The sequence below is a fragment of the Mustelus asterias genome, chromosome 6 (genome assembly GCF_964213995.1).
Source record: "Mustelus asterias chromosome 6, sMusAst1.hap1.1, whole genome shotgun sequence".
In the NCBI taxonomy this organism is placed as follows: Eukaryota; Metazoa; Chordata; class Chondrichthyes; order Carcharhiniformes; family Triakidae; genus Mustelus; species Mustelus asterias.
The window spans coordinates 64,516,300-64,539,768 of record NC_135806.1 but is presented as its reverse complement, the minus strand read 5'-3'; the positions used below and the strand labels follow the sequence as shown (position 1 = coordinate 64,539,768).

Here is a 23,469-nt window from a genome sequence, read left to right as displayed (position 1 = left end):
GACGACTGCAGTTTGTATGTGTTCCCTGTGTCTGTGTGCTTTTCCTCCAGATTCTGTGGTTTCCTCCCACACTCTAAAGATGTGCGGGTTGGGTGGATTGGCCATGCTAAATTACCCTTTGGTGTCAGGGAATTAGCAGGGTAAATTTATGGGGTTATGGGAATAGGGCATGGGTGGGATTGTTGTTGCTGCAGGCTTGATGGGCCGAATGGCCTCCTTCTGTATTATAGGGATTCTATGACTGCCCCATCCTAGAAGCAGGGCTGTCGTCATTGCCTTGGCTGAAAATGGCTGTAGGAAACTCTGGAAACAGAAAAGGAAAATCAAACATGTGATCGTAAATGTTTGTCAAAAATACTACCTGGGTTTCAGAATGTCCAAATCTGTCATGTTTTATTTTCACATAATTCTTCTCCATCAGCTTTGTAGCGCAGAAAGCCCAGAACAACTAAACATCAAGGGACACATTCAAATTCCAACACAGCAATAATACTTCAATGCTAATGAGAAACTTTATATGGTTATAACTTCTGGCTTAATTGTACAGTTTGCAATAATGGCTCGCCATGCCGTTAAAAAAAACAAGCTATATGGAATTTATATTTTGCAATGCGTTTTTAAAGTTGAAAAAAAATATTTCAATTGAACAATAAACATTTATAATCAAAGTTTGGTGAAAGCATTTTTTCTCTTCCTTTGAGGCAAAGTTGACCATGCTCATCATTTGAAGTGCTTGGTTAGGTTCTGGTGAGTATGTAGATGATTGTAAAGGCCGATCAGTGCCCAAAGGTTCCACTGCAAACATAATACAGCATATAACTGAGTTTTGGACAAACTGTTGGCTCGGATTCCTCTCCTTGTGTTTTCTCTGTGCTTCTGATCTGCACTTGCTTTTGAAGGATTTGGGTGTGTCAGTTGCAGTAATCCTGGGCAAGCATCTCCCAGGACTCAAGGTTGACATAAAAACTCCCAAGTGAAACCTTCAATGTCCTTGTAGCGTTTCCTTTGAACATTGCATTTAAAACAGAGAAGCACTTCCAGACAGCAGCTGTGTGAGAGTCTTGATCCAGATTCTACAGAATCCATCCAGCTAGTTTACACTGTACACATGCACTAGTTTATAAACTGTAATTTGTCACTTCTGGTTACTGGAGGCTCCTAATCATTGGAAAAGATCCATGCAGGCCACTGCTCAGGAAACATCATTGGCCTTGGCTGAACGTTCATACAAGTAGAAAGTCCCAACATAAAGTCTGCAGGCAAGTTACCCACGTTACAGGTGGCACAGTGATTAGCACTGCTGCCTCACACACCAGGGACCCAGGTTCGATTCCCGGCTTGGGTCACTGTCTGTGCAGAGTTTGCATGGTTTCCCTGTGTCTGCATTGGTTTCCTCCCACAGTCTAAAAGATGTGCTAAATTCAGGCCAAATTCTCTGTGTACCTGAATAAGTGCTGGAGTGTGGCAACTAGGGGATTTCACAGTAACTTCATTGCAGTGTTAATGTAAGCTTACTTGTGATAATAAATCAACTTAAACAAATTTAAACTTGCCCAGCAACCAGACCATGTGATTACTGCTAAAGTGATGACAGTACTACATGAAGCATTTGCGAGGACTGCATTTATCTCGTGCGAGTGAGTTGCTCTTCCAAAAGCTAAGGATCTAGTGGGGTAGATTCCCTACCCCATTATTACCACCAAACAATTCTGTTACATTTGCAAAGAAATCTGATAATAACCATCTTTGGCATGAGATGATATTTTAGTGAAGTTATATTAGGTTTAAATTGTCTTCAGTCTTTAAACACACTGATTTTCTTCCATTGTAACAGATTCCTACTATAAGATACTCAGCTAACCTTGCTATAATTTCCAGAATTATCCATACCTTTTAGAGAAATCAGAATGTTAACTATTTTCAGTTTCTGGATTGCTTCTATGAATTATGATAAAGTATAGCTGAAGCATTTACTCTTTTGTTCTTTTCCTTGAATCAATAAATTTCATCTAGTCCTGTTGATTTAGATTTCCTTCTCTCTCTTTTATATATTAAGTTGTGAAAAATGTAAGAAATTGCCTTTTGGCCCCTTCTCACAAAGTTCCTGGATATTTTTCATGCCATGCGCTCCTCTCAACTTATTGCTGGCAGGTGAAAATGAAGTGCTACAGTTTTTAACTTTCTGGCAGTAGCCAGAAACTACTTCTTTCCCTAACTTTGATGCATCTCTTTAAATAAAAATTGTTATCTTTATTAAAATGGCTGCAAAAGATTCTCGCCTAGGTACACCATTCTTGTTTTCCTCTTGTATCATCTCAGCTCTCTCAACCTTCAGATTTCTAATAAGTTCAGGAAATCCGATTTCTTTTTGGAATAACTGCTTCCTTTCTTTGCTCAGAGAATCTGGGGGAAAATGTATTACTATAGGTATCCCCATAGTATAATAGTGACTACACTTCGAAAGTGCTTTTATGTAACCTGCTTCGGGATATCGTGAGACCATGAAAAATGCTCTATAAATGCAAATCCTTTCTTACAGCAGTAAACATTTAAAACTGTTTTACATCTACAAACAAATTTATATTGAGAATTAAGTGTCTAATCTACGATCAACCACCAGTTTTTCTTTGTGTGTTATCTCAACTTTATCACTTTTCCTGTTTCAAACGTAACCTTTTTTCTGCTAGTTTAAAATGCCTCCCACATCCATCATGGTTATTGGAAGTGTGGAAAAACTACTTCTTTTATTGGCTCAATATCAGCTGTAAAAGATCAATTTTCCAGCCAGTGGAAAAAAAATCAAAATGACTAATTTTTCATTAGAAAATAATGTTCACGCAAGTGCTTTGGTGATGCAGCTAGTCTCCCCCTCCCAAGCACATACTGCACCAATGAATAAAATGTCTTGAATACCTGTAACTATCAGTTCTTAAATAAAGTGTATAACAGGCTAATGACTGAGTCATTAAAACAACTTACAAAATAAAAGTCACCTTAAAACGAGCAAAGTGTAAAGGAACTGCTATTTCACTTTCAGGTCTTGGACTTGAACATGATACTGATGAGATGGAAGATTTAGGTTAGAAATTGAACCTTGTTGCACTCAATTTCCCAACACTATGACCTGAAATACAGCAATATCCAGACACCCTGAATAACAAATGTTAGGCCCATATACTAAAAAGGTGTTTGTAATCGGTGCTTGGTCCTTAGCTAGAAGTTTATTAGGACTGAGCGGGGCATGCACTGGGGCCAGTTCTGCCTGACCAACTTTTTTTTAGGGCATCTTCAGCAACCTAACCATCATTCTTCATATTTTATACGAAACCAAGGGGGAAGCAGGAATGCTCCTCCTGGCCCATAGCGCTATTGTGGGTCACTCCCATCTGTGATAGACCTTCTCCTGTCCTGAACCCCACTGCATTTCCTAGGATTTACCAGAGGGCTACTGCCAGAAAGGCAATTGGCCTTAAATCAGTCTGTCATTCTCAATATATGTTGACAAGGCCCATAGCCCAATTTGGGACGAGTCACAAATCTTCGACTTCTGCCGCACAGATATGAGTGTGTTATATTTTAGGGCCAGAATCCAAGACAAACTATCATAGTGTGACAATACTGTGGCTTTAAGAAATGTATTTGGGTCATGTTTCTTGTGCAGGGTCTGTTCTGGAAATTTATTTTATTATTGTGTCGTTCTGTCTGCATCCGACAGCCCTGTTGTTACTGCAGCAGCATTATCAGTCCTAATTACTAGAATGTTCTGATTTGGTGCTATAATGGACTGGGAAAACAGAACAGTAAAGCACAAGAAAGTAGCTGAATATAATGATCACCACAAAGTTCTCCTGCATTCCTGCTAACTTTATATTGCATGAGTTAGACAAAAACTTAAAGAAACATTTTTATGTTGTATCTAACATTGTGCATTCTCAATTTTAATTAAATAAAATCTTTTAATTAAATGAAAAACTGAAACATTCATTCCTTCTACCACCAATGCATAGTGGCAACAGTGTGTACCATCTACAAGATGCACTGCAGCAAGGCACCTTCAATCACACCTTCCAAACCCATGATTTCTATATCTGAAAGAACAAGGACATCTGATACCATGAGAACACCATCACCTTTAAGTTCCTCTCCAAGCCACATATCATCATGACTGGAATTATATAGCTAGTCCTTCACTGTTGCTGGGTCGAAATCTCTTCCAAACAACACTGTGGGTACAGCAACACCACGAGACAACAGTGGTTCATGGCAGTGGACCATCACCAGCTTTTCAAGTGAAATTAGGGAAGGACGTTAAATGCTAGTTTAGCCAGTGATGCCTGTGTGGGAATAAATAAAAAATTGCTCCACCAGAGGAATATTAGCTGTGGCTCAATTGGTAGCACACTCACCTCTGGTTCACAAGGTTTTGGTTTCAAGTTCCACTCCAGGGCTTGAGCAGAAAAATCAAGGCCGACACTCCAGTGCAGTACTGAGGGAGCACTGCACTATTGGAGGTGCTGTCTTTGATGAGGCGTTAAACCAATGTAAAATATTCCATGGCATTATTTCGAAGAAGGGCAGGGGAATTATCCCTGGTGTCCTGGCTAATATTTATTCCTCAACCAACATCACAAAAAAAATTCTCTGATCATTATCACATTGCTATTTATGGGAGTTTTCTCAGTGCAATTGGCATTTCATTCATAGAAATCATAGAAACCCTAAGTGCAGAAGGAGGCCATTCGGCCCATCGAGTCTGCACCGACCACAATCCCGCCCAGGCCCCACCCCCACATATCCACCCACTAATCCCTCTAACCTACGCATCTCAGGGGCAATTTTTAGCATGGCCAATCAACCTAACCCGCACATCTTTGGACTGTGGGAGGAAACCGGAGCACCCGGAGGAAACCCACGCAGACACGAGGAGAATGTGCAAACTCCACACAGACAGTGACCCGAGCCGGGAATCGAACCCGGGACCCTGGAGCTGTGAAGCAGCAATGCTAACCACTGTGCTACCGTGCCGCCCGAACACTGACTACACTTCATAAAGAAATACATTGACTGCAAAGTGCTTTGGGGCATCCAGCAGTCATGAAAAGAGCTATATAAATGCAAATCTTTCTTTGATCACTAGCAGCTGTGTCCACAGTTGCTTAAGCACTGGCAGGTTGGTTAAGAAGGTTAAGGCTCATGGGATACAAGGAGAACTGGCTTGGCCATAGGAGACAGAGGGTAGTGGTCGAAGGGTCTTTTTCCGGCTGGAGGTCTGTGACCAGTGGTGTTCCGCAGGGCTCTGTACTGGGACCTCTGCTATTTGTGATATATATAAATGATTTGGAAGAAGGTGTAACTGGTGTAATCAGCAAGTTTGCGGATGACACAAAGATGGCTGGACTTGCGGATAGCGAAGAGCATTGTCGGGCAATACAGCAGGATATAGATAGGCTGGAAAATTGGGCGGAGAGGTGGCAGATGGAGTTTAATCCGGATAAATGCGAAGTGATGCATTTTGGAAGAAATAATGTAGGGAGGAGTTATACAATAAATGGCAGAGTCATCAGGAGTATAGAAACACAGAGGGACCTAGGTGTGCAAGTCCACAAATCCTTGAAGGTGGCAACACAGGTGGAGAAGGTGGTGAAGAAGGCATATGGTATGCTTGCCTTTATAGGACGGGGTATAGAGTATAAAAGCTGGAGTCTGATGATGCAGCTGTATAGAACGCTGGTTAGGCCACATTTGGAGTACTGCGTCCAGTTCTGGTTGCTGCACTACCAGAAGGACGTGGAGGCGTTAGAGAGAGTGCAGAGAAGGTTTACCAGGATGTTGCCTGGTATGGAGGGTCTTAGCTATGAGGAGAGATTGGGTAAACTGGGGTTGTTCTCCCTGGAAAGACGGAGAATGAGGGGAGATCTAATAGAGGTGTACAAGATTATGAAGGGTATAGATAGGGTGAACAGTGGGAAGTTTTTTCCCAGGTCGGAGGTGACGATCACGAGGGGTCACGGCCTCAAGGTGAGAGGGGCGAAGTATAACTCAGATGTCAGAGGGACGTTTTTTACACAGAGGGTGGTGGGGGCCTGGAATGCGCTGCCAAGTAGGGTGGTGGAGGCAGGCACGCTGACATCGTTTAAGATAGTCCTGGATAGTCACATGAGCAGCCTGGGAATAGAGGGATACAAACGATTGGTCTAGTTGGACCATGGAGCCGCACAGGCTTGGAGGGCCGAAGGGCCTGTTTCCTGTGCTGTACTGTTCTTTGTTCTTTCTTATAAATGCAAATCTTTCTTTGATCACTAGCAGCTGTGTCCACAGTTGCTTAAGCACTAAAGCCTGGAATTCCCTCCCTAACCCGCTCCATCTCTTTTTCTCTTGCTGTCAGATGCTCCTTAAATCTACCATCTTTGACCAAGTTTTGAGTCACCAGGCCTAATATTTCTCATGTGGCAGAGTGTCAAATTTTGTTTAATAATGCTCCTCTAAAGCATTTTGGGGCATTTTGCTACGTTAAATGTGCTATAGAAATGCAAGTTGTTGTTCAGTAAATATGAACTGGTCTTCAAATTGAGAGCACAGGCTGTCCAATTATTTACATACATCTTTTTAGGTATGGAATTGGAAGTCATTATTAATTTTGCAGCAATTATGTTTGCCATTTGTTTATAATGCAGGTAGTTTCATGGCTGCCAATGGTCTGACTGTTACTTCCGTGTTCTACTTTCTAGTACGAGAAATTTAATCAATAATAAAATTAAGAAAACAGATTCCACGGTGTCAGTATTTTGTTTTAAGCTGCGTTGGAAACAGAACTTGCGTTGTGTATATAAAACAGACGATGGACTGGATTTAATGCAGCCCATTGCAGCAGGAAACATGGCGACTGAGCCCACTTAATCATAGGAGACAATCTGGGCGGGATTTTACTGGCATATCTGCCCGAGGTTCATACAATCCTGCCCGAGGCCAACAGAGAACGCCATTCGCCTGGCCTCGTTGCCCCTGGAATCGGGGCAGGTGGGCCAGTAAAATTCTGGCCTCTGTGTCAGTCTACCAATGGTCACAAAACCTTCCCCAGATTAAACAGGAGTGTGAAATGGGCTTATCTGGGATTCTCAGTCACTGGCAGTGGCATGTCATAGGGTCATTATTGAGCTAACTGACATGATTTTGCAATTTAGTGATGATTCATTAATTAAATGGAGGACACTCGGCTTTCCCAGACCCTTGGAAGACCACCTCTCGCCATAAGACACTCTGTGCCCCATTAAAATACCTGGCATCAGACTGGGATGGGACTGCTCTTGCCTCCGATTCCCCTATGCCCCCAACATATTGCAAGCCCCATCCCACCTTCACTCACCTTTGGTCTGGGATGCCACCATGATCATGGGTCTTTGGTAATTCCCGTGACACCAGTTGTGGCAGCAACTGCTCCTGCTGCCAAGGTGGCATGAGGTGCTGCCAGCCTGTGATTGGTGGCAGCTCTCAGGAGGCGGGACTTTCACCATGAGGCACATCAATCACAGGGAAGGCTCGACGGTGGCTACTTAAATGCCTAAAAGACATTTGATTACATCGGGCCTCCCCCATGGAATTGACAGGGGTTCACCACTGCTTTTCCAGCCAGTGGGTGAGATTCCCATCAGCCTAACAGAATTCTGGCCTAAGTGGAAGAGCATGATTTCCCAGAGACAGCAGCAGGTATGCCTTGAACAGACAACATCCACAGTGCCTGCTTGCTCATTTATACTGATTAGAGGCATTCCAGCTCTCGGACAACCTATGTGAAAGATCTTAACAACGTACAAGTTATCCAAACACAACTGATTCATGTACTGCCATAAAACATGTTAAGCTTACTGTGCCATCTACTGATTCCCAAGGGTCATAACCATATTTAAGGCAACACAAGTAGCTGCCAGTGCAATTGCTCTCTGTGTCTGAGATGTTGAAGGACAGATGATTGATAGGTGTAAATGATGATTATAAAAACAATACATGTGTAGAATTATAAAAAGAAACACAAAAATGGATAGTATTAAAGTAGAATAATATAACTAAGTGGCCCTTTTCTTTTGGACAGAAAATAGAAAACAGTCATATTTTATTAATGAAACCTTTTACTCTAGCTACAGTACTACTATTGCCAATAGATACAATTACTTGTCACTGAAAATTTAGGAATGTATCATTTATATTGTATGGAGTGCAATACTCACCCTGTATCCAAGATCTTCCTGAAGGTCACAAGAGGAAGCACTAACATCAGTCTGCCACACTGTCTCCTTTATGCTGCACCCATACATGAAGACATTTTTCTTGCGTGAATGACCATGATAATCACAAAAAACCTGCAGAAACAATGTTGGAAACTAAATGGCATGATAGAAAGTTTGTACATAACTTGTTTTTAATTTCCTCTATTTATAATAGAAATCTTTTGGTCTGCAGGCACTCCTTATACCACCATCTGACAATGTTTTCCATTACAAATTTAGGATGGAAATGTCCACTGTGAATTCATCACACTGTAATTACACAATTTAATACCTGGTAGCAGTCAGCCAAATTTTCCAACTGCAGTTTGGATGCCACTTTGCTTCTTCTGAAAATTACTTCTCCTGAATGATACATTTGCTGCACATTTTGGCTTTGATTTCTTATAATAATTCATTTCTTGATTACAGGTGCTACATAAATAAATCTATTTCCCCCTCAAAAGTCCACACAGTGCACTGTTCTTGCCATTACTATCAGTCCTTCACTGACCACTTGGCTGTTCTTGCCATTTGCAGCACCAGACCAACCGGTCAGTTTCTCCAGTGATTTCTAAAGTCTGTAACAACATAAAATCATAACAGCCCAAGTGAAACAGTGTGGCCCTACCAATTGGCTCAAATGCATCATGATCTGGGCTTCCTCTCTCAACCTGACCAAAGATTTTCCAGTCATGTTCATTAGAGGTCACTTTAGCCCATCCTAAGGGGCATTCTCAATATTGGTATCTTTGCCACCAAACAAAGATTTTTCTTGGATCTGCAGTAGTTTATTTATTAGTGTCGCAAATAGGTTTACATTAATACTGCAATAAAGTTACTGTAAAAAAACATCCCCCAGTCACCACACTGTTTGGGTACACTGTGGGAGAATTTAGCATGGCCGATGCACCTAATCAGCATACCTTTTGGACTGTGGGAGAAAACCAAGCATCTGGAGGAGACCCACGCAGACATGGGGAGAATGTGCAAACTCCGCCCAGACAGTGGCCCAAGTGGGTAATCAAACCCGGGTCCGTGGTGCTATGAGGCAGCAGTGCTAACCACTGTGCCACCGTGCCGAATGTCTCCCTGGAATCCTCCTGATCAAAAATTCATATTTTAAAAATATGTTCCATATATGAGGTGTCAGAGCTGGTAGGAGACTGCCTCTAGAATATTTGCTTCTTGGCCAATTATTCCTCCAGAAACCCGACAGTCACCTTAAATTTAATCATTTGTTTCAATAACATTACAAGGTTACAAAAGGTCAACTGCCACTCTTAAGGCTATCCTCTCATACAATCAGAAGTAGCAAGTTCACTGATGATTGCAGTGCTCACAACTATTTGAGATTCCTGAGCTACTAAGGCAGACCATGCTAACATGCAGCAAGACCTGGGCAACATTCAGCTTGGGTACTTGCACCACACACGTGCTAGGCAATGGCTAACTGCAAGAAGTGAATCTAATCTTCCCTTCTTGATACTCATTGGCATTTCCATGACCAAATCCCCTACCGTCAACATCTGAGGCTGGGAAGGGAGGGGTGGGTTTACCTTTTACCAGAACTGGACCAGCCACATAAATACTAAAGCTTCAAGTGTGGTCCAATCAGACCAGGTATAGCTGAAGCACATGAATTCTAGCCCTTCGCATTTTATTCCTACTTTTTGTATTTGTTCAGATACTTGGACCCAAATCTCTTTGGATCTCCACTGCTTCCAGTTTTCCACCATTTAAGAAATACCCTGATCTAGTCTTTTAGGCCCAAAGTGAATGATCCCACATTTGCCTATAGTAAGTGAATGGTCAAACTATCAACAAACTTATTTTTCCTTGGTGAGTTTTATGAAGGATGTCAGTGCTGGAAAATGAAACAATTGTTTTATTTGCCAAGCATCTTTGTTTCCTCAAACTAAAGTTACCAATTTAATCTGAAAGTTTACGGTCATTTTTAACACCTGATATTAAGGCATTGATTAATTCCTACAAATATAATCAGTGCTCAACATAATCAATGTAATCCAGCACCACTGTGATGCATTAAATATTTTGCTGCAAATTTTAATTTAAGTGCATTAATTTCTCTAGTTTGCAACTTATCGGAATGTCTGATTTAAACAACAAATGGGTTGGTTACTATTTTGTGATTAGCGTACTAATTCTTAACCATCCATTTCAAAATTATGAAAACCATATGGATAATTCTTTTGATTGACTCATATAAACCAGCAAACCTCATTTCATGGCGTAGAGTCCTGACCATCCAGAACTATTATTCCATCAGCTGTTTTGTGCTCAATCATGCTCATTTATGGTACTTCATCCAACGGCAAATTAATTCACTGATTTGTGATTTAGAAATCATAGAACCATAGAATCCCTACAGTGCAAAAAGAGGCCATTTGGCCCATCTAGTCTGCCCCCACTCTCCAAAAGAGCATTCCACCCAGCCCCACCCCTCCACCCTGCATAATTAACATGGCATAGGTTTGAAAATGATATGTTTTGATATTTTTAGTGGTTAAATGGAAGAAACTCTTGCAAATACCATCAAAATTGAAAATTAGCTCATAAATTAAAATAGATGATTGAATGCTCTGGTATCTTTTCCTGGAGCACAGATTTACACCAAAAGACAAATCAACTAGGATAGGAATGCAAATGCAAAATTAGTGTCCTTTACAGAAATGGATTGTGAAGTTAACACTGCTAATTAAACAGCAGAAAAAGACTACAAAACTGCTCGGCGAGATGAAAGAAAAACATTGCTTCCTTAAAAAATATATGCTCACAAAATAGTAATTTGCTTTTTCCAATTTTCCTTTGCTAGATCATTCTGGCTGAACGATTAAGGCAAAACACTGGCTACAAGGCATCCATCAATTTCATCCTTACCTACTTGTAGATAAGCAAGACTAACCTGAAGTGACGTTCAAAGATTGTCCTAAGCTGTATATAGAATTGCCCAGTTTATATTCAATTCTTTAGTACAGTGAAATGCCCTGGAAAATTGAGAGTTCACTATCTGTAAATCAACACAAGTTCCACATCTTTTTGGAATCAGACTTCCTATGCCTCTGAATAAATATTTTCCCATATTACCAACAGGCCTGCCTGGAATGAATTTGAATGCTACACAAAGGCAGTGGTCTTAGATTTACATCGGAAATATCATTTAACAACAAAATTCAAGGAATCTATAATGGCAGCTCATGTCAACAGATGTTTCAGATCTAACACAGCGTTAATAGTGCAAATATGACACTGGACAAGATTTTGTTGCAATCTTCCTGCTCTATGAAAAGCAAAGGCTCTATTATTAGTAATCGTAACAATAAAAAAAGGCAGACATTAGAAAGGAACACAAACAAGCATAATTACAAGGTAGATAACTTATTAATACACTAAACACAAGATTAAGATGTCCTGTCCCTTTAAGGTGCTAAAATCTAATTTTAAAAATAAATGTTACCCATCTCTCCTGTAATTACCACTTTCAGTAGGTCAACATGAAAATGCTATTACATTGAGATAGTTGACAACGTTTTACCTCAATATGATAGTAGCTTCTTCAATTAAAAAATAAAGGTGGGTTTTACATTTAGTTAGCACTGATGTCACACTGGCAGAGATAAAATATCATAAAATGCACAGTGCCACTGAAGTGCAGCCTGAACCTGATGAGTAAATTCTAATCTGCTAAATTCCCTCATGAGACAATTCACCTCTCATGCGATGTTTCTGTTTGTAATTGAGCATTGAGACCTAAGCATGATAGGCCACGGAATGCACAGTCTTAGCAGTTGCATACTTAATATGTTAAAATATATATTTGTTATGACAGGAATATTATATCACCTTGACCAACAATGGAAAATGCATTAATCCTGAATTAATATTCTTGCAACTGTATATATTCCTGTTCTCACACTGTCCTACTTTCTGTTGCACCTTTTGAGAATTACAACCTGGTTATTACCAGTAAGAAGTCTCACAACACCAGGTTAAAGTCCAACAGGTTTATTTGGAATCACAAGCTTTCGGAGCACTGCTCCTTCATCAGGTGAGTCACTCATCAAGAAATTGTTTGGGAGAAGGAGAATGGAATATGAAATATAGGTAGATTAACTAAACACAAGTTCAGTTAATAACCTTAACGCTTACTTAAGGTCCTATTAAGATCTAACTTAAAGTCTATAACTTTTTTAGTTAACCACAGATGATGGGTCCTCCCCTTGGAATTTTTCTCTCTCATTAGAATGTGTCTATTCTAAATATTCTGAAATATCCCTTATGTCTGCCACTGAACATCTATTGATCTATCCCTTAAGCACATTTGCCAGGCCATTTTAGCTAGCTCCGCTTTCATGCCCTTATAATTGCTCTTATTTAAGTTTAAAATACTAGTTTTGAGCGCACTCTTTTCTCCCTCAAATTAAATGTAAAATTTAATCAGATTATGATCACTGCTACCTAGGGGTGCCTTCACTATGAGGTTCTCAATTAATTCTATCTCATTGCTCAATACCTGGTCTGATATAGCCCATCCTCTGATTAGCTCCAAACATATTGTTCTATTGTTCCCAAAAAACATTCTCTGTACTCCTCATCTATGTTACCTTTGCCCACCTGAATTTTCCAAACTATATATAGATTAAAAATCCCCATGATTATTGCTGTACCTTTCTGACAAGCTCCCATTGTCTCTTCTTTTATAGTCTGTCCTACCAGTTACAATTAGAGGGCCTGTACACCACACCACTTCTTGCTTTTATAATTTCCCATCTCAATCCAAACTGCTTCTACATCCCGGTTTTCTGAAGGTAGGTTAGCCCTCTCTAATGTACTAATGCCATTATTAATTAACGGAGCCACCCTTCCAACTGTTCTTAATGTCCGGTCCTTTACATACCCTTTAATATTCAACATTGAGCAGACAGGATTTCTGATCTACGAGGGAGTTCATAGCATCCCTACAGAAAGAGGCCATCTTACCCAGGCAGGAATGTGGCATTAACACCACAATCAAAGCAGCCATGATCTTACTGAATGGCAGAGCAGACTCGAGGGATCAAATGGCCTATCTCTGTTAGTTCTTAATGCCTATGATATGAATCAGTTATGGTACAAGTGTTAATGTAATTTGATTAAAAATAGCTGCTGCAGTACCACAGGTACTGGGATTAAGCAAACTTCAGTGTAACATTCAAAATTTATTTTTCTCAAGACATGCTAGATTTATTTAGCATATCTTGAATTTGAATGATTTCAAACAACAGCCTGTTTTGGGTGAAAATTACACTTTCCAGTTCAAAAACATTTATTTAATTTACAAAGTGAAATATTGGCATTAAAGTCATGGATCACTCCTGGGCTGCAAGAGCATGAAAACATTGGCACTGACAGGCACACAAGATTGAATTTACCAGTAGAACTGCATAACGTGGTGAAACTGTAACAGAAATAGCTAAACTATCTGGAACTAAACCTTTTGGTGAAAACCTTTATCTGAATCACACGTGACTCAAAAAAGAAAGCATTCAGAACTAGATTTTGCGGAGCCCGCTGAAGCACGCAAAATAGCAGGCGGGCATGAGGTTGTGCTGCCTACTCCGAGCAGCGGGAAAACTATAAACGATTAAGTCAGAGGTGAGAAGGTAATAAAACAGGAAACTCAAATGCTTGAGGTGGGAAGCTAACTGATTTGTTTAATTGCCCACTTATATATGTAATTCAAGTGCAATTTGACAATCTAATCCACTCCAATTTAGTGAATCTCATGAGTTCTCCCACACCTTTAGTGACTTACCCAGTCAAAGCTGGCTACTTATATGTGGCTTCTTGACTCACTAAGAAAGTCCTTTGGACTTCCAGGAAACTGAGTCACAAGGCACAGGATTGATCTTGGAAATGTTTTCTCTGTAAAAATTTGCTTAGCTGAAAACGAGGAGCGAATCCTCAGGAAGGAAGTTCAGAACCTAGAAGTGCCGGGTCCAAAATTTAAAGGGGCAGCGCACAACTGAGATGCAGAGGGGTCATCCCTTAATGTGGCATTGCAGACTTGAGTTTTGAAGGGGAGGATATTTAAGAGGCTGCCTGCAAGGAAAGGGCGAGGTAGTGGCAGTATGAGAATCATCCACCCTTGTTCGTTCTTGAGCACTGGAAGGGTGTATTGGCTGAACTGCGACATCTTAGACTTCAATTAAACCCACTGATGCCACCAAATGATCTTGTCAGATAGTAAAAGGATCTTTTCCTCGAGCATCAGAAGGCCTTTTTGTGCTGGGACAACAGAAATTCAGGTACTGGAGCTTTAAACTGCACAGCATTCTTAAAATGCTCGCAAAATGACTTCCAAATCTTAACACATAATTGGCTTCCCTTTAAACCAGCCACCCATCCATTGACTCTGTCTACACTTCCTGCTGCCTCGGCAAAGCAGCCATGCATAATTAAATACCCCATGCACCCCGGACATTCTCTCTTCCACCTGCTTCCTTCGGGAAAAGGATACAAAAGTCTGAGGTCACGTACCAACTGACTCAAGAACAGCTTCTTCCCTGCTGCTGTCAGACTTTTGAATGGACTTACCTTGCATTAAGTTGATCTTTCTCTACACCCTAGCTATGACTGTAACACTACATTCTGCACTCTCTCGTTTCCTTCTCTATGAACGGTGTGTTTTGTCTGTATGGCACGCAAGAAACAATACTTTTCACTGTATGTTAATACATGTGACAATAATAAATCAAATCAAATATGGCGCCTTCTCCTGCTTGGCCATCAGGTCTTGCAGGCTTCCCAACGTCAAAGCTATCCCTGCCAGTGGCAAGCGGTGTCACTCATATGAATGAGCTTGCCGCTGACCACCACAGACCGATGCCAGATCCCTGCCATCCGGGTACTGCGACGGTAGCACCAAATCCAGCTCTCAATGTGACTCTACGAGTTAAGAGTGATAAAAGGTGAAATTACAACACAGGAGTTTAAAAAGCAGTGCTACTAAAGATGATTTATCCCTCAGCAGATAGATATTTTTTCCTGATTTATATCTGAATGTTGGACTGAGATAGAATCTAATATTGTTTCTAACTAGAATTAAAGAGGTGTTGTAATTGTACTTACCAAAGGCGTATGTTGTATACTGGCTAAGTATTGCAGCAAGCCCTTGGTATGGTAAATCGTTGGGTGAAGTTCAAGGTTAGGGGTTAACCACTGTCGGTTTAGATCTTCACCACTTAAGGAGCAGCGGTGGCTACAAAACAGAATATACAGAAAAATGAAATAACTGGGAAGCCTTTCCAGCAAATTCCTTCCGTAGAAATATACGTCAATTCAATTTAATCTTCCAAACAGAGTCACTGCAAAGAGAAAGAGAAACAAAAATATCTATTCAATCTTATATTCTACATTCCTTGTTCATGGCTGAATGTGCTCTTTGCCATAAGACTATGTTCCCAGCAGCTCAGGAATTCAACACAGTATTCTATAATCTTTTGCACACCACAACATCCTTGCAGCCACACATTATTCGCAACTTCAATGCCCTTGTTAATTGTATCAATTAAGGTTAAGTATACAGATGGGAAGCATTGATTGGATGGATAGCCAAGTACATATAAAGCGACACTTACTGATACAAGAGCAGAGTGGAGTCAGGAGATGTATACCTGTTATGTTTTACTCTTGTGAATAGATCTCTACCATGTAAAAACTGGCTTTGGTTTCTTTCTTCATCAGTGAACTATCAGGAGTATATCCAGCAAACTGCGCATATTCCATTCTTGCCGTCACTTTTAGACTACCTCTACCGTTACTCCCTTAAGTCTAAAAATGCGAACTTGAGTGGACTTGACAGTACTTGGCACATGTTTAGTCATGCATTAGCATATCTGGTTTGACCACATCAGGTTGTACTCTCCTCTGGCAATACTAACTATTACTTTAAAATCACGCTCAAGGACAAAAATAACTGCAGGTTTTAATCCTAATTACCTTCTTAGATTTCTCTTCCCTGCCAGTTTTCTCCAAAAACAAATGCAACAAGTTCATTGATTTCAAGCACGTAGACAGACATGATCTAATCAAATGCTTTTCCCATTTCTCCTTGCAAATAAACTAAATCTTCTGGACTCCTTCCACCACTCTTCCCCTGAACACCCATCTGTATTTTTTCATCCAAACTCATCTCATCCACGAGACCCAATTCCTCCTACCTCAACCCAATTCTTGATCATTCATTTTCTCTTTCTTGCTCTCAAGCCAAGTGATACTACAAATGGTTTGCACTCTTCAGGCACTGCTTCCCTCTCTTAACACTACCACTATCATTCCTCCTCAAAAATCCCACCCATAGAGGTTCCTCTCTAACTCCCTTCTCCCAAGGTCTTTGTCACTACCCAGATCAGTGTCCATTTCTACTGCAACTCCCTATTTGAATATCATTTACTAACTCCGTGTTTTCAGATTGCTTGATCAATATTCAGTCTTGAATAAGGTGCGCCTTCCTCAGCATCAGATTGGACTGTGAGCTGAGCTTTCAATCTCATATCCTGTCAAAAAGACTACTACTGCCACTCCTATAACACCACCCACCATCAAACCTTCTGAAGCCTATCTACAAATGAAACCATTGGATATCTCAGTAATTTCAAAATTCAATTTCTTCAATGCTCTTCCAGTTGGCTTCTCATTCTGCAGGCTCCATGAAGTAGCTGATCTGAAACTCTGTTACGTGTACCCTGTCTCGCCCATACATCACCCCTGTCCTGACAAAAATTGACCATTAACCGCTTGGAGCTTCAAATTTAAAATTCTTATGTGTGTTCAAATTATTCCATATCCTGAAGTCTCTTCATCGTTGTTAACTATCTCTGTGCTTCAACCCTTACCACCTACTTCTACTTCTGTAACTCTGATCTCCAATACACATCCCCTTTGTCTTTATCTATTAGTCATCATGCCTTCAACTGTCTGGGTTCTATTCTCTGGAATTCTGTTGCTAAATTCCTCTAACTTCCTCTCCTCCTTTAAATTTCTCCTTAAACTTCATATCTTTGGAAAGATTTTTGACCACCTTTCCTAAAGGCCCCTTTTCTTTGGGGCTGCATGCATATTTTATCCCATCATCTCTATGAAGTACTTTTGGATATTTCAAATATTTCTGTGAAGATATTTTCAAACATTTATGATGTTTACAATTCTCAAATTGTAAATTGAGTAATTTGAAAAATTGGTAATTTAAATCCACATTCTCTCTAGATCTTGTACTGTTTAGCTTAGGAACCTAATCATATCTATCTTTATTTGCTTACAATCTAAGTTCTCAACTGCCATTACGGTGGTACAGTGGTTAGGATTGCTGCCTTGCAATGCCAGGGACCCTGGTTCACTTCCGGCCTTGGGTGACTGTCTGTGTGAAGTTTGTACATTCTCCCCATGTCTGTGTGGGTTTCCTCCGGGTGCTCCGAGGAAAGATGTGCAGGTTAGGTCATGATTGGCCATGCTAAATTTCACCTCAGTGTCCCAAGATGTGTAGTTGAGGGGGATTAGCAGGGTAAATGTGTGAGATTATGAGGTTAGGGTGTGGGTAAGATGCATTGCGAGAGTTGGTGCATACTTGATGGGCTGAATGGCCTCCTTCTGCACTGTAGGGATTCTCTGATTCTATGATCTGTTGTGAGCAAATTTCCCTTTTCCAGCTTGCGCTGCCAATCCTCATGGACTGTTTAGGAAACTCGTGAAGTGGAAGATAAATCAGCCAGGTGCTAGTGTCCCAGGAGAAAAGTCGAGCTTTGTGGCTGGATACATCTTTCCCACTGCTTAGTCCAACCAACATTCTCATTCGGACTCTCCATAAGGTCATGAATATTACTGCATTTAACACATAGATGAAAATGATACAATCTGAAAATCTCATACATATACTTTTATTATATAGTACAAACACGACAAATGCACATACATACCATTGTTCCTCAGAGTTTTAATCCTAAATACGGAACTTTCAAAGTCAATTTTGATTGATGATTTATAAAGCTTGTTTGGGAGTTTCAGTTTTTAAAAGGAATCAGGGAAATAATTAGAGCCCAACACCCAGGTAAGTAGAAAGAAAATCAGTTTTTATTTCAAAATCAATAACCTTCCTAAAACAGGCAAGGGATTAACAATGCACACTTGAACTAAATTATTTATTTGCACAAGTTCACAGACACAATTCAATGGTGTCAGTTAGGGTTATCAACCTGAGTGGATTGACTGGGAATCTCCAGCAATGGAAGATAAACCTCTTGGGTATCACTGCTAGCAATCTAGGAGGAAATTAGAGCGTTCACAATTTGCGCCTATGTGCTTTTATTTTGATAGTTTGTGGTTTTCACAACAGATGTTGATCTGAAACCATGAGTAAAGGCACTTAATTACAGGGGACCTGATCTTTATAAGGGGAAGGCAAGTGCAATATAATTTGCAAACTGCAGTTAAGTGCCAGGTGATTGGTTGTCTCATGGCTAGGCAGTACATGGTCAACCAGTAGGTGATCAATCACCCAGAAATATGCAGAGCTAGATTTGGAAACTGATGTCCGAGGTAAAGGCAGATTTAAACTAAGTAGCTTTCCAACATCTTTCAAATGACAGTACTTAACCAGGCAAATATCTTTTCTTATACTTTGCCTACTGCACATATACACCTGAAAATTTGCTTGGATGCTTGAAATGTTCTCAACAATTTTAATTTCAGTGCCTGGCTTGAGCTCGTTTATTTTTTCTTCCACTTATACATCTGAATTTATAACCTTTCTTTTAATCTGTGACTGCCACGCATGTGTAAATACATATTTTTATTCTTATACAAGACCTTAAAATACTGTTTCCAATTTTGGTCTCCTTATTTGAAGGACATTAAGGCTTTTTGGGTGCAGTGAAGAACCAGTACTCTAAAACCAGTTCTAAAGCACTGCAGTTATCATGATAGGCTAAAAAAGCTGGAACTCTACAGCACGTAGGCTTAGGGGTGATTTAATCAAGGTTTGCAAGATATATATAGAATAGATTGTGTTTGAGTGACATTTTGCTCCAAATAAATTAGTAAGGGAGGACCAGAAATTATAATTTTAAATATAAAAGGCCAGATTCTGATGAAATGTGGTTCTACACTCAGCTCTTGTGACAGATTGCAGTTTTCTGAATTCCATCAAGTGAGAGCTGGACCAATTTCTGGCTGGGGTGGAGATCACCTCATATAAAAGAATTATGAGGGTAACATGATCTCCTGTAATTGTTTTGGTCAGCTAAGTGACCTAAACCAGGAATGTCCCAGATTTTGTTCCCTTCAAATTGATCTGCATCACTAACCTGGTTTTTCACTACTCCCATGAGATAAAATGGTTTGGGTGGAGTGTAATTGTATATCATGGTGATCCAGAAGGTTATCAGAAGTATACAGAACAGGTTGAATGCACACGGAGTATTTTCCTGTCAATTATTGTTCACAGATGTGTGCATGTAAGGCGGCAAGGTGGCACAATGGTTAGCACTGCTGCCTCAGTGCCAGGGACCCAGGTTCAATTTCTGCCTTGGATGACTGTGTGGAGTTTGCACGTTCTCCTTGTGTCTGTGTGGGTTTCATCCAGGTGCTCCGGTTTCCTCCCACACTCCAAAGATGCGCAGGTTAGGTTGATTGGCAATGTTAAATTACCCCTTAGTGCCCCGAGATGTGTATGTTAGGGGATTAGTGGGGTAAACAAATTGAGTTATGGGGACAGGGTCTGGGTAAGATGCTCTGTAGGGGGAGTTGTTGCAGACTTAATGGGCCAAATGGCCTCCTTATGCACCATAGGGATTCTATGATTCTATGCAATTGTAGACCTGTAAAATGGGAAGAAGCGAGAGAAGTAGTACTACCAAAGAGTTCTAACAATTTAGAAGAGAAAGTGCATACTGACAACTTACTTCAGTGAAGCAAAGAACCTATATATCTATCAATTTATTTTTTTTAGTTCAAATATGAGCATTTATAGAATCGTGTAGTGAAAGTTTGAATCAATAGCAGTAACTGAAATAAAGATACTCTATTTTCCAGATGTCTTTTTTCTAGAAAATCTTCCAAAATTATTTACAATTAATTGTTTAAAAATCAGCTGTTAGAATGGTAAATTCTTAAGTGCATTTGTTAAAACTGTACAAATATTAATACAAAATATTTCAATGTAGACAGGCTTGCCTCACCTTCCATTGATGACTCCATCTGGGTTCAGCATGGGGACAATTTTGAAAATATAGGAGTCCCGTAAATTTTGAGCTGCCAAGTTGTTGCTCATTAAAAATTCCAGAGTTCCCTTCATCACCCAGCTGGAATTACTTTCTCCAGGGTGGACACGAGACGTTAAGAAAATGTAAGGTCGATTTCCTGCAAACATTTTTATATCATTATAGTTTTTTACATAAAAGCTAACAGCTTCATATATTAGTAATCATATAATGCAAATTATGACAGGTAAACAGTAACAAGTACTTTCTAAACTCCTCTAGGCTTTCTGCAATATTGACCTTTTGGCATCTGACATAAGCCTTCTTTTTTTGCTCTATTCTATCCTGCATGCTCCTTGGCATCCAGGGAGTTCTAGAGTCCTATCATTTTTCTTCATGGGCGCACACTTATTCTGAACTGTCATTATTTCCTCTTTGAATGCCTCCCACTGCAACTCATTTACTTTCAAGCAGTTGTTTCCAGCCCAATTATGCAAAATCACATCTCAGCTCAGTAAAAATATCCTTTCCCCAGTTGAGAACTTTTACTGCTGGTCTATTTTTGTCCTTTTCCATAATTATGCCAAATCTATAACAGAATTATGATCACTTTCTTCTTAGGCAATTCCTTGCGATCAAGGACAATTTGCTTGCACTCCAGTTCAATGGCTGCTGAAATGGTTAAGATCTGAAAACACTGCCATATGTAGGGTTGGTGGTGCTTGAAAGTAGATGGATTGGGTAGATGGATTGTTTGAAGGCTTGTGCATTCCCTCTAATATCTGGACTTTGCCCCTGCATGCACCCGACAAAGCTTCTTAATGTGTTCGGTGCTTTCCATAATGAGCTGTCTCCATTGTGGTTGGTCACAAGCCAGTGTCTCCCATGAGTTGATGGGTACATTCGACCTCTTCAGGGATTCTTTGAGGATATCCCCAAAGCATTTACCCAGTCCTCCTGGGAGTCTCCTGCTGTGATTGAGTTCCAAGTTGAACAGTTGCTTTCCGAATCGGAGGTCAGGCATACAAATGACATGCCACATCTTAGTGGGGTTTGCTTTGAGTGATTCGCGCCTCAATACTGGTCAAGTTGACTTGGAAGAGGATGCTGCTGTTGGACCACCTTTCTTGCTACCAGATTTAGAAGTTCTTGCACTGCTTTGAGAGACCGGTTGTAGGTCATCCAAGTCTCTGAAGCACACAGAAGCATAGGGATCGCCAATAAACCATGACCTTAGTCTTGGGTTTGAGATTTTGATCCTCAAATACACTTTTCCTCAGTCAGCTGAAGGCTAAGCCTGCACAGTGGAGGCGACGATGAATCTCATCATCTATGGTTGCCTTCATCGAGAGGGGTTTCCAAAATATGGAAATTAGTCCACAACATGCATGGAGGTCACAGATCCCGCATAGAAGATTCCAAATTGAAACTCACTTTGAACAACAGGAAACTTACATTCTGCAGCCTGCCAAACCGGTTGTTAGCAGCTTTCTTTGAGGTGAGTGGCGAATGCTGTCCTTTCCCTGTCCCTTCAACACTGACTGCAATTATGGGCCAATAACCACACTTCCCACTTATTCAGTAAGCAACCCTAGAATATATCAATGTTACATGGGAACAGGATTGGACTAAGAGCCCTAAACAGCCTGTTACCAATTACTGTCTGCTCATCACAAGAATTATTTCTTGATTGAGTTATTGAAGAGTGCCTGTGGAATTGTACTTAAAATATGACTGAGAGAAATAATAAAGCTTACACCCGATTAAGAAATCAGTCATGTCCAAAACTCAGTGAATATATTTGTTGGTTTTAAGACAATTATAAACAAGTTACAGGTCACATTCAATGCATTCACACAGTACAAATAAATGAACTACAATGCTTAGCTCAGGTAAACATGGCAAGTTACTTACTAAACTGGTATAGATCTTCCCAGGACTTGGACTCTGGTACAGAAGTAATGGTCAGTACAGGGCAAGGGTTACCTCCTAAAGTTTCACAGATCGAATCTTGTCGGAAGTAAATCTGCTGAGGATCATGTAGTGCTTCCAGCTTTTGAATGTGCATCTTTATTTAAAAGACAAGAAAATGCTTAGAATTCTGTTAATAATGGACATTATATTTATATTCTGACTTAGTTACCATTAAGACTGAAAATGATGGTTTGTGGTTAGATGTGAAGATCACAATTTGACCCCAAACAGTTTCAGAAAGAGTAATTTTTATGGCAAAATGTGTGCCTCGACTGCTTTGATCCAGACTTGAGTTGGATGACCAACTGTAAAAGCATTGATGATTAAAAAAGATTTACTTGCATCTATACAGCGGGTTTCATAATCCCAGCTCATCCCAAATCATTTTGCAGCCAATTAGGTACTTTTGAAATATAGTACTTAGTGCAATATAAAAAAACATAGATCTACGGTTCCATTTAAGGTGCAATTTATGTACCAGATTCTTTAAGCCTGCCCTCACACCCTATATTTTACTACTATTTCATTTCCTATATCATTAATCCAAAGAATCTTTGACTTGTATCAATCAATTTAGAGATAATTCTGTCATCTAATGCCAAGTACATTCAGGCTGCCTCATAAAAGTAGAATTCATGGCATATGTTATCGTGATGCATTAATCTGCTACTAACTGAAGCATGTGCTTCCAATTCAGAGAAATTCCTGATCCCATTGTCTCTGTGATGTAAATCAGAGTGCTTGGAGGCAAAGATCTTCAATCCCATACAACGCACCAGTCAAACTTCCGGATTTGAAATTTACAAACCTTGTATTCTTTTGGAAAGGTTCAATATGGTGACAGCATGTGTTACAGGTCCAGCACCAATTCATTATAGATTGGGGAAAAATGCTGGAAATATCTTGCAAATCTTCTCTGGTCTATTATGTTCAGAGGTTCGTTTGTGCCACACACTCTGATGAGTTTATATCCCTCAGGTGCA

General features: G+C 40.2%; 1 protein-coding gene across 10 annotated transcripts in view; it reads right to left on the bottom strand.

Moving 5' to 3' along the window:
- agtpbp1 (ATP/GTP binding carboxypeptidase 1) overlaps positions 1-23,469 on the bottom strand; it is a 239,741-nt gene that overhangs the window by 58,008 nt on the left and 158,264 nt on the right. For 5 of the 10 annotated variants that reach the window (XM_078214452.1, XM_078214449.1, XM_078214451.1 and 2 more), the window contains 5 exons: positions 22,427-22,580; positions 20,492-20,672; positions 15,390-15,519; positions 8,223-8,354; positions 362-448 (listed from right to left, as the gene is read on the bottom strand). In XM_078214452.1, coding sequence (XP_078070578.1) covers positions 362-448; positions 8,223-8,354; positions 15,390-15,519; positions 20,492-20,672; positions 22,427-22,580 — 684 coding nt within the window. The remainder of the gene's footprint in view (positions 1-361; positions 449-8,222; positions 8,355-15,389; positions 15,520-20,491; positions 20,673-22,426; positions 22,581-23,469) is intronic. The other 5 variants (XM_078214458.1, XM_078214454.1, XM_078214456.1 and 2 more) reach the window with 1 other exon arrangement.